Consider the following 15,905-nt stretch of genomic DNA (forward strand, 5'->3'; position numbering starts at 1 on the left):
GAATGGGTAGAGGCAGGGTGTCTCGATCAGTGATCCAAAATCACTACGGAATGACTGCTACACCAAACAGTATTTTAGGATTCTGTCATGCTCGTTCAGGTGGTGTTTTCATGTGGGTATGAAAAGCACCAGACTATTGCGGTGCTGGAGGTCACTGGCATGATTCAAATCAGCAACAGTGCACTTAATTTGAGAAAGTTGAAATTGGGCTACCATACATGTCCATGGACATAATTCAAATTGAACTCATGGTTTAGTTCAACCACAACACGCTAAATTCATTTTCCCTACAAAGGCTACGAGCCAGACAGATCGAGTCCAACTTACAGATATACCAACGTCCAACATAAAGCATGGGACCGTGCAAACTGGCACATTACCTGTACACTGGAAGTTGGGGCCACTCCAGGAGCTGTCTGCTTGGCACTGGCGGTCGCGGACACTCCCTTCACCGGGTGACCTATGACCCAGGTCACAGTGGAACTGGCAGGAGTCGCCATAGGTGGCAGTGTCCCCAACACAACCGCTGATGTAGCCATTGGTGACATTAGGGTAGCGACAAGTGTTTTCTATACAATTCAAAACGTTCATAATAGTGCAGGTCAAACCTATTTGACGGTTAAAGAAATTCACAGGAACTGATTAATTATCATCAGCTTGGGTGTACAAAAAAAGTATAATACCCCCAAGAGGTGGTGTAATGTAATATATACCGGTTTCACACAGTGCTCTTACCCGGGTAATCTTGGGGTTAATGAAAAAATTAACCCAGAGATTACCCGGGTATCTTGGAGCGTTCACACAACTCTTCTCGGGGTTAGAAATTCTCCAGGTTAACTGCCTCAATACCCCACTTAACCCGGGTAATTTCTAACCCTGCTGAGATGATTCTCTGGGTTGACTTTGCATGTGTGAACGTGTGTTAACGCTCGCGTAATAATCCAACCCGGGTATGCTCGCCCCTGGTTCGTTGAGCTGTCTGCGTGCTCTCTGATCTGCCGATGAAGGTCACAAACTTTGAAGTGGGCAAAATGCCAATGCACGTGGCAATATAATCCCACAGGAAGTGATGCCATTTAAGAGAGACCAACTCTGACTGCAGAACAAACACAAATACATCTGTGCACATGCTGTGTCACACCACACACGAGCTCCTTATAAAGGTCAAATCATCAGTTAAAATAAATTTATTTAATCATGCAAGACAAATTTCATACAAGCATGATCAAATACATTGTGCAATAAAGGCATTATAAACTTTGCCAAGTCAAAGATACATAAAGGTGCCTTAGGCAGCCACCAAATGACCCACATTTGACCCAGAGATTGGAGGTGTTGATTTTTGCAAAGGGAAGAACACCAGAGAAAATTACAAATCCTTGTGGCACAGAAGAGAATCAAACAAATCTGACCTGGGCTTGGAATCGAACCCAGGACCACAGGGATAAGTGCTTTACATTTTACAAAGCAGCCAACCCCCCCCCCCATCCTGGATAGGCACATGCGAGAGACACTGGATCGGCCAATTCATGGTTTCAAGCAGCTAGGAATTCTTTTTTGTCTTCTTTAAATTCCAATGAGGGGATAGGTACAAGAACCCCAGACGGCAGTTTGGTGACATAGCTCGGCAGGCTAAGCTCAACAGCTGACATGCAGCACATCGACCACACTAACATGAAGATCAGTAATGTCAAGATGTACCTTCACTTTGAAAGACAGTGCCATGCTACAGTATTCTAGACCCAAATTGCCTATTTTTTTTTCCAAGTTAAACTGACAACTGATGCACTTTCGTGTGACTTGTATAGCTTGTGAATTTCTGTTGCATGATATATGGTGAACTTTGTCAGGTCAGACATTCATCTGGGGATAAAAAGGCTCAGACCCGAAAATTTGGTCTAGCAGAATTCTTGACTACACAGAAAAATGCACATACTCAGCTCAAGCCCTAATTGTGAGTTTCCTGATGTAATGAGCATTTGAGCTTGAGTTATTCAAGCTCAGATGGCATATCATCTTGCTAATGTACCCACTGTGCCCTGTGCATCTATGGACCATAGAGGTAGCTTGTTAGTGCTCAATGAGGAAGCAAAACACGAGCTATGGCTCTGCTCTGTCAACTTTCAAGCTATAGGCAGGTCTCCTGGTGACCACAAGACAGAAGACGAAGACAAATACGTGTACCTTCACAAGTTGGCTGCTCAAAAGTCCAATATCCCTGACTACTTTGATCAGTTACACGGCTGCACTGCCTTTGAAGTGTTGCACCTTCTGTTGACAAGGTGTATCCGGTGTCACAACTCATTTCACAGGTTGAGCCGAAGACAGCACCCCCTATGCAGGAGCCGTGTCCAGACACAAGGCGCACAGCGCCATTCAGCGGGGCATTCAAGCCAGCGCACCAGGTCACTGAAAGAAATTGCACTGAAATATGAGTTTTCAGTGTACATATTAATACCCATCACACACAAATCACAAAGTTTCACTTTAACTCAAAATAATAGGTTTCCCAAATTGTTTGGTAATTACCTTTAGTCTCAAGTAGCATAGAACACGACCCTGAGTTGCCAGCGTTGTCAGTTGCTGAGTAGACCAGTGTGTAGGTTCCTTCTTCCAAAGTGCTAGGCTTGGAACCATTGACAAGCTGTGAGTTGATGGACAGCAAAACGGCCGTGATCTGATGGCCAGCGTCTGCGGCCTTCGTGAAGGAAATGAAACAAAAATATATACATTACGGAGTAGCAGATTTGTAAGGGAAAGGTCCAGAATGTGAAGAAGGAAAACAATGATCTTTACATTGACAGCACTAAGACAAAACTGAATGACTGATTGTGGTAGACTAGAAATCTCCTTCACATGCTTCCCTAGGCAAACTGAGCTCCGTTTATGCTACTCTCTGTGACAGGTCCAACAAAAGCCTCACAGCTCATTTAGTAATACACGTATTATATTAGTACTTGTGGTTCCCACCAATAAACAGCATAGAGTGACCATGATAATTTCAACCTGTACAATCCATGAACCTTTTTTGAAAATTGTGAGACAGCAAATTCTGTTTGCTTCGACTCAGACACTTTAGAAGCCTGCATGGAAGATATGCTTGGATTGTGTCTATCTTTGAAGAATAATTCAAATTATACATAAGCTGTACTACTCGCATCTCTTCTAAAAAACCATAGTAGAAACATTGCTCTAGATCTTGTTGTGATCCATTCAATCAATTTATTGTGTCACGCATCGGGGATGGCTATCACTTTGACAAAACATAATGTTGTGTTCTATTACATATGAAAACGGAATAAAATGGAAACATACCAACTGTCATTTTGCTGATTTTTTAGGTTTATGACTTACATGAAACTGTCCAAAGGACTGAGATTTAAAATGACTCACCATAATGGGTTCCCACAGCCAAGACACAGATATCACACTCTGCCCTTTTCTGGCAAAGAGAACCTGATCCACGGAACACTGCACAATTGGGGCTGTTATGTCTGGAGAGAATAGTGTATCATAAACTTGCTGCATCCGTTCAGTGCTAGGAGATTCATTTATATACACTGGTATGATTTTTATCAGATGATTATTTTATTGCATTTTGTGATTACAGAAAAGAAGAAAACATTTAGGATTTAAAGGATTGGCTAAAATGATCACTTATACTGTCCATCAACAGGGTTGGATTCTATCCCCTCAAAATTATTTTTGAAATACGTCTTGCTGAAATATTGCTCACTAATAGTAACACTTCTCACTAATAGTAACATCGGCAGTGAATATCCCTTAACAATCTCAATTTCAAACTGTTTCAGATTTAACCCAATGCGTACCGCATTTATGTTTGTCTGAAGTTATTAAGCCATTTCATTCTAAGCCCCTTGCTTTGAAACACATTTCCCAATTACAGCATTTTGATTTAAAAAATAGACCACTTATTACTGTCTTCTTTTTTCATTACTTATGTCTGTCACTGCACTTTTTAATGAAGGCAATGCTACATAACTGTATTACCTATGTTTGATTTTTTTAAATGTACACATTACAAAGTTTTAAAACAGACTACTGTGGCTTTGGCCACTGTTTTGTCAGCTTTCAGAAAACAATGCCACACTGAACATCCATTGAGTCAGTTCAGTACTTCAAGACGGTATTCAAGATCAAAGCATGCATGAATGCTAGACAATGTAAAACCCTACTGATATCTGACCCTGCGTGCATAAATAATCTTGGCATACTCCATTCTGTTTATGTGCTACTGGAATACAGAACTGTCTCCCTGTCTGCTATCGTACCTCTACATTCCACACTGCTCCCATCCGAAGTTCCAGAGACCAGGCAATTACGAGTCTCCGTGCCAAAGATGGTGTAGCCTTCATTACAGGCTGATATACAGGTCGTGTCAAATGGGTGGAGACCGCCAGTGGTGACATTTTGCCCGTAGCGGATGCAGCTTGACTTGAAACCGTTGGTTGGGGTAGGAAGCGGTGGACACTTCACAACTGCACAGAGGAGATTAAAACTGTTTCAGAACATAATTTACTTGGAAGCAACAGGGAAAAACCTCACATCCAATGATCAAATCATGACGGCTGTAATGGAGAATGTCATTCATGATATACAAGCAAACAGCACTGTGTAATAAAATTGAGGCCAGATAGGCCAAAATGCAGATCGAGGATCAAATCTTTATGATGGGGGCTATTTGAAGGACCCAAAATTTGGGGAATTTCGTTATGCTACTGTTAATTGTCTGTCTGAGGGTAAGGGTATATTTTGGGGCTTGTCCATGCTTTGGGAAAGAAGGGTAAAGAAAACGTCCCTTAAAAGTGTCTTTCATTGTATTTCAAAACAAAAATGAATTTTGCTTCTAGGGAGGGGGGAAATGCCTTCTGTTGGTCCCTTGGATAAATCAATGATACTGCTTTTCTAAAAACAACAGACATGTTGATCAACGGAATCTCCAAGGGTAAAAATGATAGCTGCTGTACATTACTTGATACATCACTGCTTAAAAACTTGGGCTCATGGACATACATACCCACATTTTAGGCCCACTTTATCTACCATTTTTCCCATCTGTTGTTTTTGCATCGCTTTGTTTTGATTTTGTGAGGGAGGACAGGTAGTGCCTCACTTTGCTCCTCTCATGAAATCCAAATTCTGTTGATTAATTTTGTTTTCTGCTAACGTGGTGAACTGTTTAGCTCCTGAAACTTGATGAATTGAAGGTTACGCTATCAGGAATTGATCTCAAATCGCAGTTAAGAAGGAGGTCCCATTTCGTCAAAATGAGGGTAAAATTGCTGACTGTGAACTGTTGGCAATTTTCTTTGGCTGCAATACTCCTTCATATTAAACTTATTAAATTTGCCAAATTTCTCCAAAATCTAATGGACCTGAAGCCATCAGTTTGGTATGCAATGAGAGGCACACTGTCCCTGCCTTATTCAAAGAAAACAGGTGAACCTTGAATTAACTGAAGAAGGTCTGTTCAACATACCACAGTGAAAGGTAGAACGATACTTACTTGTGCAGGTTAGTGTTCCACCTGACCAGACTCCCATATCATTTCCATCATTCTGACAAGTTCTCTGAATTAAAGTTGTTGGTATGTATCCATGATTACATGACAGGGTGCAGATGGTGCCATAGGGCTCATATTCCAGAGAACAGCCACTTTTCACACCGTTGACTGGGGCAGGCAAGTCACTGCTTGCACAGGTGATTTCTGATAATGAATACCAGACTAGGTATAAGCAACCAGGATGTTTAAGAATGAACACGTACAGGTACATTTCTAAGTCATGCCACTAGATGAGAAAACGCAAAGTCAGAACAATGACAAACTACTGGAAGGAAATGTTTTTTGTCACAGGCGATTTATAGAGCAGAAGCTGGTGAATTTAAACTTGACGACGAGTGGTCAACAAGTGACTGACTTGTGATGACCGGAATGGACTGTAATGGCTTCTGTAGATCAAGAAAGACACTAGTTCAACTGGCATGCAGCTACAGGTGGTGACAGTGACAACTTAAGGGAGGAGTCCACTTCATTTACAAAGTGTAAACCTATTAGGGGCCATCCACTATGCAGAACCCCCCCCCCATTTGCACATATGCATTCTGTATACTTCAATGTCCTGATGATTGTTGAGTTGGTAAAACCTCTGAGGGCTGCAGTGAAAGTGTCTGTGTATAAAGATTTTCGATGTACAAAAGATGGTCTTGGTAGGCATTAAATATACCGGTATTGATCTCATGAGTTTCAGCCGATTTAACGACCCTTCCCTCCCTGAACACGGTCTGTATACAATGTACCCCACCCCTATTCCCATCCTGCATATGTACTTCACGGATGGCCCCATACAGCACATTTTACCCATGCACTGAGGCAGCATCTGTTGCCACTGGCCATCTCCACCGCACGTCATGGATGATCCACCTTGCAGGGTGTACCCCTCAGCACACGCATAACCACAAGTAGTATTATACACAACCTTGTTCCCAGCAGGGCATACACCAGGTTGGTTTGGGAGCAACCCGGGGCCTGGCTGCAGAACTTGGCAGGTAACAGCTGCGGAAATGAAACAAATGCTCTGGTATATTCAAACTGATACTTGTGGTCAAATGGCCATGAATGCCAGTTTGAATGGACAACCAGTTACATGTATTAAAGTGAGATTTGCATAGTGCTGTATTTGGCCTATGAATGTATGTGAACAGTGGTGTAGCCACTGGGGGGCCTAACAAAAGCCCCCCCCCCAAAAAAAATCACACCACTGAAAGCTGGTGCCCCCCCCGTAAGATGCTGGTGCCCCCTTTGTACCCAAACCCCCACTAGCTACACCACTGTCTGTGCAACTACTCGTTGAAACTTAACTTCTACAAAGCAATGACATTAAGACAACAATGAATTGCCAGGCCACAAACGGGAGTTAAATGTTGGTCAGCCTCTATATTCCTGATCGACATTGCATTTCAAATTGCTAATACAACTCAGGATTGATCGCTATCACCAACGGGTGAGATTAATCCTTGCTAGGTGCAGCAGGTAAAGGCCTCATCAGATCTCACTGGGACTGGTGTTGCCACTGAAACACATAAAGGGCCTATGTACAGATACATTGCCAGCCGCTGCATAACTTTACAAATTTGATGACTGGCAAATCATTTTCGATGTCCCTCTCTCTCCTTTCAATTTGCATGTATTTTTGGATGAATGTCAATGACAGGCGCCAGATTGAAAAAAATATCAACATGTACTGGTAAATCTAGTTACAGCAAACTGAAGTCAAAGTCTGGGGTCTGTTCTGTTTTTACACAAATGAGTGACTGGAAACACACTCCATTTGCCTAAATCTTCATTTTGCAACTAAGTACTTTTGTATTATTTCTAATATTATTTCTAGTTTTCCACTTTGAGTCAAAGTACTTTGATTAGTACGAGTATGAGTATTAAAGAAATTGAAATTACATGTGCGTGTAACTCAGTTTTCAGCTTTCGTTTTTATTACCATCTGTACATGAATAGACTCAAAACTCCGGAGGGTAAACTTTTGATGAGATCTAATGATACAAGTAACAGGATATTTGAAAGGAATCTATTACTGTGCAAGGTGATTCATGATTGGCTTACGTTGGCATCTTGTAGCACTTCCATCCCAGAATGCATTGGTCTGATCTGCAACACATCGTCTTGCTGGGCTACCGGTGATATTGTACCCGGTGTCACAGACAAAGTAACACCAAGAGCCAAAGGTGTCACTACAGGGCTGACTGCGGAAGTGTCCATGGGCTGGAGGGTCTAATTTTGGACACCTCATAACTGTCCAGTTGAGAAAATAGCATATCCAAACACAGAAAGCAAACAATATTATTCAACATGCAAGAGTATGTAAGAAAACCATTATCAAAAGACTATTCCAGCGACCTAAATTAGAAGTTATTACAGTGGGGCCAGCCTGTGCACATAAATGTGGTACGCGCTTATTACATTTCTCTCAGATCAATAGGGTGATGTGACTAGCAAAAACGTGCATACATGCTCAAATTAAACCTGTGTTTGAGAGTGATGGCCCAGCAAGAATGGCGTCTCCTTGGATTTGCCAATAGCAATAGCAATTCTTGAGCAAAATTATCAGTACAGATCTTGAGTGTCAATGCATAGCATGTTAATTATTTGATAATCAGGAAATCAACAACTTTGCTCCATACTTTCACAGGTGGGTTGAGATGGGCTCCATAATCCGTCGGCTTGGCAAGTGGTGCTGTTTGCTCCATTAAACCGATACCCTTCACCACACTGGAAACTGCAGGATGCTCCTTTGATGTGGCCATTTTGACAATCAATTATCAACCCATCTACTGAATAAAAGCCGCTACAAGTTACCACTGCAATAGAAATTTTTAAAAATGATCCCAATGTTGTAGCTATACATTCCATTTCTATGAGTTACAAATAAACACAATGACCTTCGATTCCCATTATTTAATTTCCTGTCAGCAGTGCTGTATTTGAGCCCATCACAAGTCCCAGCAAGTCCCTGTAAGCCCATCACAAGTCATTCAGTCTTAAAAGCCAATGCAAAAGCTAATCAAATGAGCTGTGACAAAAGCATTATTTTGTCACTGTTTATACTTGTGACTGGCCTTGTGAAGGGACTTGTGACTGGACTTGAATACAACACTCCCTCTCAGACCCAAGTTCATCCTGCTCTGCTACAGGGCCATGGGTTCATATGGCCACTTGAAAAACAACAGGGCAGTTCTAGTCATGGCTGTACAAGAATGAAACCAAGAAATAGCTTGAATGATCCTTCATGCAGTGTATGGGTGTTGTGGAAGAGCAAGGGAGACAATTTTCCCCTGCCTCTAGAAAAAAATTTGAAGGGAAAGGAAAAGGGGGGTGTGAAGAAAAGAAAAAAGAAAGCGGAGATGAAAATCACTGGCTTGCTTGATAAAACCTCAAAATGGACCCTTTCCAGGCATTAGTACTATTTCTGAGCTGATGAATGCTGAATATGGGTGATTCACAATAGTGCGCCTCCAAAAGTTTGCAACATGTTGGCCAATCACGATGTGTGAAATCTGTCAATCCAAAGCGCCTTTGCAAAGGGTTGACAGATTTCGCGTGTCGTGATTGGCAAACGCGTTGCAAACTCTTGGAGGTGCACCATTGTGAATTGCCCGTATTGTCTATCACTGCAAATTTTTCCCTCAGAAAAAAGTGGTTTTGACGCCCTCCAAAAAACTCCTGACTTATATGGACTTAAAGCTTGGAATTCCATGCATGTTTAACACATCGGTATTGTTTCTTTCATCAGTTGCTGTTGTTACTGCACTGCTGCTGCCGCCATGCACCTGTCTCCGCTGTTGATCAAACCCACAGTTAACACCACTGCTGCCTGTTCCTTGTCTGGACTTGCTGTCATCTGTAGCCATAGAGGCCACCTTTCATTCACTACATGTCAGTCTTGTAACAAGGCACTACTTTGGTGACTCAAGCCAGGTCAAGTTGGTTTCAGCTGCCAACTCGAGTCTAGTGGAGTCCAGTGTTGTAACGAGTCACTAAATTTGATTTGAGTCATCATTTTGACATTGTGACTCGAGTTGAGTCATTAGGCCAAGAAGTAGAGTCACTTTGTGTATAGTCAAGTTGAGTCGAATCGAGTAAAGCACTGAGCTCATATCAATTTGAGTCACAAATTTTGAACAAAATACAATTAAAACACAGCTAAATGCAGTCATTTTTTGGTATTTTGTTTTTATTTAGACATAATGAAAATAAATTAGGGTGACAGGCATCAAGTCAACTAAAATTTTGCTTTCAATTTTTTTGGAGACTCTGGTCTTATAAGCTTGTACTCGAGTCAAGTCTCCATAAGAGATTCAAGTCGAGACTCGATTCAAGTCATTTACCCGTTGGGACTCGAGTTGAGTTGCCAAAAATTGTGACTTGAGTTGGACTCGAGTCAAGTCATTGACTAGAGTCATTACAACTCCCTTTGAATCATTTGATTAGGAGGGTCATACCACAGTGTATGGTATGGAGGCCATACCTTGATGGAAATGGAAGTACGCGAATCTATTAGAACTTCATACCATACGTCTCCCAAATTACCTCTTCACATTGTTTTGGGACTACAGTGTTGTGCCTCTGACTCAAGTCCAGGCTTCTGATGAAGGACTTGAGTCAATTCATTTCCCACTAGGAGTCTCTGATACGGCCATGCCGAGTACCTGGCCAACCTAACCATTGATTATGGGTACTAGATTCCATGTTGTCAAACTTATTACCCCAAACTGCTTTGGTGAAATTTTGATCCAGCCGTTTAGAAAGGCATGCACCCTTTTTTATTGATTATTTGAAGAAAAACTATTGGAAAAAATCAGAATAAAACATCTTTTGAGACCATTTACTGACAATTCCCTATCGTAAACATTGGATTTGACAATGTTTACATTATTGTGACACTCAGGGAAAGAGATGCCCTTTGTTAAATACAAACAATTTCCACTGCAAACGGCAGCTTTGTAGTGAAGTGTGGTGTGGACGAGTTGGAAAAACTTTACTTCTGTGTTTTGCTCTGATCTTCAAAATAATTACAAGTACCTGGGTACCCGCTTCCCAAACAACCCATAAATGCAAACCACTTGTCTCTGAGTTGCCAATAATGGTACCCGAGTCATTATTACAACTCTGCAACATATGCCAAACCAGCAAATAAACAGTGATGCAGTTCAGAAATTCTATAGGATGTACACTGGAGGACAGAGATTTGCCATATACCCATACACAGTGCCAACACTCACCTCTGACAGTAACGCTGAAGATGCAATCAGCAGTATTGCTTTGGTTGTCTCGGGCCTGGTACTGAATAGTATAAGACCCTTGATCAAAACGACTGCACGGTGGTAGTCCTTGTATCTGATCAGGCACTATCAATCCCTTCTGCAGGTTGTCAGTGGCCGTTGGTGCTTCCCAGCAAACCTGTGCACTAGTCAGTGCATCATCTGCCTCTTCTGATATGGGACCAGAGCAATTGGTGAACACTGGAGGCTCAGCATCTAAACGAACAAGTCAGTTTAGTTACATTCTAATATCACTTGTGGTCCTTGAGCTCAGAGCACAGAATTGTGAGTTTATCAGCAACAATGTGAATACTGTCCTGGGGTATTCACATTGGGGATCATCGCATACATACGTGGGGAGCTGGGGCCTCTGGTAACCGGTGACAAGTTTATGTTTGGTATGTGTCAGCACATACTGTTGCTAGAAAGTTTTGGCAGTGCGATTCCAATCTCAGAGACGTGGGTGACTCCCTTCTGGTCATTTCACCCCACTTATTGTACCGGGGATCTGTTTAGGAAATTAAACTAGAAACTCGGGTTAGAAATAGGGTGATTCATTTTTTTATTCAATTACTGACTGGTAATATTGGCATTAGTGTGAGCAAAGCCTTACCTAAAAGTTATACAAAGGGAATATAACCAGAACAATGGAACAACTCATGTGAGTAGACAGACGTGCTGGCCCAGTAACATTGGAACCGTTAGCACCTTAATTATAGCGGAGCTTGGGCTACTTGCCGTCTTGAAAAGTTGTGTTTGGACGTTTGCTGTACTTTTTTTATTGTCTGAGGGTTGCAAAAGGCTCTTGTGATATTCCTGATGTTGCTAGTCTAGCTTGGTGACCTTATGCACTATCTTTGCATCGTATTTTGTGATACAAATCCGGTCAGGGAGTTTTGTCAGGTTAATACAGCAACTGCTGTGTATTCAAGTGTGTGTACGTGACATTACAACCTGCGCTAGGGCTCCATGCAGAAATTGTACAGCATTGTGTATTATTGTTCGGGTGTATGTATACTCTCACCACAGGCTCGCTTAGATGCCAATGGCCAGAGCTATACTGACGGCTGTGTGATACCCACACTGGGGTTTACTGATGTTCCCAAACAATCATGGAAGTTAAACAAAAGGATTAATGACTGTCCACGATTCCCAATACCTCCACGATTGCCAAACGTGTACAAAACATACTAGAGGCCTTCCAAAAAAGCTGAAGCATGAACAAAAGAGGACAATAGGAACGTCCATGATTGCCCAAAAAACATGTTTACCTATGCGTGTCTGGGTAAGGGTAATTCAAAGTAGATTTCATTATCCATGCTAATTTCCCCAAATGAACGACTCATATTTTGTCTTTGTTTAAACAACTGTAACTTTATACATAACTGTTATTTCAACCAAATTACATGTACCATAACTCACCTACGCATGTTGGTGCTGTCCCAGACCAGTCTTCCCCACAAGTACGTGTTCTTGTGTCACCAGACTTGAAACCAAAGCCATCATCACAGGAGTACGTACAAATACTGCCATAAAGGTTTGAATCGGAGCATGAAACACTTCCATTGGAAATGGGAGGTAAAGACCTGCAATTCCTCACTGTAAAACAATGTGAAATTTCAATAAATAATTTTTCAACGAAAGAAGTTGTGAAAGCTTTATGTGTGTTGTGACGTTATTAGAAAAATCAAATTTTGGCATTCTGACTGAAATTATTTTATAATCAGGAATTTATTTGCAATCATAATGATACCTAAAAGTCATCAACAAGAACATGTTACCTTGTACAGCTTCAATGTGCTGTCAATCAAACAAGTGAAAAAAACCTTCAATGAATTTCATTAAAATAAAGATACAGCAAGACTTTTGATATATACAAAGAACTAGCCACAAAAAATTTGATCTCTAAATGCCCTAATGACTATCCAGCCATTTGGATGCATTAAAACTTATTGGAAGTAAGGATGTGTAAATGGAATCCTCGAAACACACTCTGCAAAAAAGAAATAGTTTTTGGATGTACTAAGAATACGTGCATACTATAATTTCATGTCAGCCATGTTGAAACTTCTAGTATCCTTTCAAATCAATGTTCAGGTGTTGCCCCTTCTTGCCAAGTTTTTTGCTTTGGACAAGTCTGTCATTATCAAAAACACTGGATCTATAACCACCTCAATGAACAGGGTGCACGATGAAAACAGAATATGCTTTTGTCAAAGTTCATTTGGATACAGTGTAACTTAGACATGTTACTGGTACTTGATTTGTAATGGATAGGTAGTAATTGGAGCTAAACTCTTTGTCCCCCCCCCCATTTTTTTTGCACCCCCTTTCTGAAAATTTGGGTTTGGAACTGCCCTTTATTCTCAGGTAATAAGTTTTTCACATAAACTCTGACAGGGGCATCCATGCCGTTGTCGCAGCTCATCTCCTGCATTCTCCTTTAAATTCACTTGGCCTACATTGCACACCTGGAAAATTAAACATAATTAATTTTCTTTATAACACTTCACCAACAGATTCTGTATTTTTAATTTGCTGAGAGCCAGACACATGGCATTTGTTTTTTCTAGTGATCTTGTGCACAGCCAAAAGAACTACCGGTATATCCTTAGCATGCCCATAGCAACAAAAGAACTGAATGCATGACCACAAACATTGTGTGCAAATACTGGTGTGTGAGTTTTATGTCATTCTGAACAGCTCGCACTACAGCTCGCACTGGCTAAAACCATTTTGTAAAGAGGGACTTTGGGAAAGTGCTGGCAAATTTTCAGAAAATTTCTTAATCAAATAGATGTCTTGTTATACATGTATGTACATGTAGTAACATCAAATTGCTTAAAATCAAGCAGAATCTGTGGTAGAGGTGTTATAAAATAAATATTGACTGATGATTTTGTGGTGTAGTATAGTAAATCTAGTCTCTTGGTGATCCACAGGGCATTCCATTTTCCCAAGGTGAAAAAGAGTATTCTCCATGAATCACCTCCGGAGGTTATACTTTGACAACACCACTCGAAGCAGTCACTATTTTTAAAGATGTGTTATCAAATCTGTGCAGTGGATAGCCAAATGTTAATTAACTACCCTGCTATGACATAAATGTATACCAGCACAAAATATTAGGAATAAAATTATAATTAAAAGTGTTTTTGTGGGGACTTTTCCTCCTTTGACAAATCTTAGTGTGCTTCCAGGCTTACATAGTCATTGTGACTTTATATTCACCGAGTGAAATTTTGCACCAAGTGCAATTTTGGACTTCCCCCCCCCTTCACCAAAAATCCCCCCACATCCACAAAATGGAAAAGCAAAAATCAAATATTTCTGAGTCCACTTGCATCACCTTGACCACATGGGAGGGATTCACATTCACAATATCTAGGAAAAGGCGACTTGATGTATCATGGTTTATCCAAACTGACCTCGGCATGTTGGGAATGGTGTAGACCAGGCGAGGCCAGAATGACTGCAGCGTGATGTGGATGATCCAGTCAGTATGTAGCCTGTCTGGCAATGGAAGGTGCACACAGAGCCAGCAATGTTGCTCTTGCTGCAAGAATGCCACCGAGAATAGCCTGCTTGAATACTGGGACAGCGCAACACTGTTGAAAAAGCATACAGATCTCGAGGTAGAGTCTAGAGTATTAAAGTTAGGACATGATCTGATGACGGGGACAAGTAGGGTCTGAGTAACTTGAACCATGGAGATACAAAAGTATTGGACTAACTCTAAAAATAGTTTGAACATTCACAATGATTGGACAATATCCTAAATGCAGGTGAACTCATTTTCTTTCTGCAAAATTTTTCACTGTGAAGATTTCCATGGGGCATAAACTAATTAGATGCCTTTATATTTTTATCATTTTTAAACTTACACAATGCAGTAGGTAGTCTTACTCATTAAATTATTATACATGTAGATGTTACAATGTGCAACAAACAAGAGTGTAGTAGGGAGTACACTTCATATTTACGGTTTTTGTAATGCAATATCACAGAAACAGGACTAGAGTGGGTGGAAACATGGTGGAAGTGCGGGTCCAAGCATGATAACTGTAACCAACCAGCCTGGGCAGGAGCAGCCAAAGACTTAGAGAACTAGGCATAGTCCCACAGACTGGCCTTCCTTGTGAGGGGCTAGGCAATGTACAGGACTAGCAATGGAAGTTTGTTACTGAATTTGAAAATTCTAAATCCCCGGCCAGGTTCTGAACTTCATCTTGTCATGTCATATCCCTTTCTTGTATTTAGTCTGCTACCTGGATGAAGAAGACCTGGCATCACTTTCGATCCAGTTTACAGGAAACTGACCGAACAGACCTGGACTCGTGAACAGGGCCCTATACTCCTCCGCGTTTCTGATGATCAACGAGAAAGGGCCTTGTTTGTGGGTGTGCGACAAGCCCCTCAACAGGTAATTTGACTCGATCTTAAAATCTTCTTTCACCCGGCAGCACCATGTAAATGTATGCATGTCTTGGTACTGCAGCAAGTTGTTGTGACAGTCTACAGGTTGATGATACCTGCGCTGGCCCTCAGCCGACCTGACGAGTGGCAGTAGAGTGGGCCAGAGGTGCAGGTCCATTCTTGGGCATTGCCAGGTGGTTACAGCTGCCTCTAGTCACATACACAGGATGGAGTATTGTTTAGGTACTGCGTTTGAAAACACTTGGGCTTTCAAAAAGCCAGCCAGCTTTTATTACACCTTTATATTTGGTGTTTTACTCACGTGCCTTTTTATTAAATTAAGACTGAATTTTTTTGTGATGTCTCTTTATAGTATAGGTTTACCCCGCTAGTATGATCAGGCATCAACTAAAATGGTAAGTGAGCAATCTTTCTAATAAATGGGAGCTTGACAGTCCCACAAGTGTGCGTTGGACTTTCCTTGCTGCACTTGCCTTGCTGTACCCTTGCAAGGCAAGTCTCCAGGCCACTCTTGATACAGCAAGGAGAGTCTCCCAGCCACGCTCGTAAGATTAAGAGCCTGACTAAAGGGTTGTCTCCTGATTATCAGATGCCAAAACAAATCAAAGATAAAGCCA

The 15,905-nt window shown here is 41.4% G+C and overlaps 1 protein-coding gene across 1 annotated transcript in view; it reads right to left on the bottom strand.

The window, feature by feature from the left end:
- LOC147795438 (uncharacterized) overlaps positions 1-15,905 on the bottom strand; it is a gene marked incomplete at its 3' end in the record, with an annotated part of 65,842 nt that overhangs the window by 36,517 nt on the left and 13,420 nt on the right. Inside the window, exons 5-16 of the mRNA XM_087131905.1 lie at positions 14,280-14,459; positions 12,274-12,450; positions 10,813-11,067; positions 8,215-8,391; positions 7,637-7,825; positions 6,380-6,574; positions 5,528-5,728; positions 4,293-4,499; positions 3,394-3,494; positions 2,530-2,698; positions 2,185-2,409; positions 381-569 (exon numbers count right to left, since the gene is read on the bottom strand). Of these exons, the coding sequence (XP_086988031.1) occupies positions 381-569; positions 2,185-2,409; positions 2,530-2,698; positions 3,394-3,494; positions 4,293-4,499; positions 5,528-5,728; positions 6,380-6,574; positions 7,637-7,825; positions 8,215-8,391; positions 10,813-11,067; positions 12,274-12,450; positions 14,280-14,459 (2,265 nt within the window). The remainder of the gene's footprint in view (positions 1-380; positions 570-2,184; positions 2,410-2,529; positions 2,699-3,393; positions 3,495-4,292; positions 4,500-5,527; positions 5,729-6,379; positions 6,575-7,636; positions 7,826-8,214; positions 8,392-10,812; positions 11,068-12,273; positions 12,451-14,279; positions 14,460-15,905) is intronic.

This window comes from Acanthaster planci, unplaced genomic scaffold (assembly GCF_054643075.1).
Source record: "Acanthaster planci isolate LZ-2023a unplaced genomic scaffold, COTS_SCS Contig29, whole genome shotgun sequence".
Taxonomy (NCBI): Eukaryota; Metazoa; Echinodermata; class Asteroidea; order Valvatida; family Acanthasteridae; genus Acanthaster; species Acanthaster planci.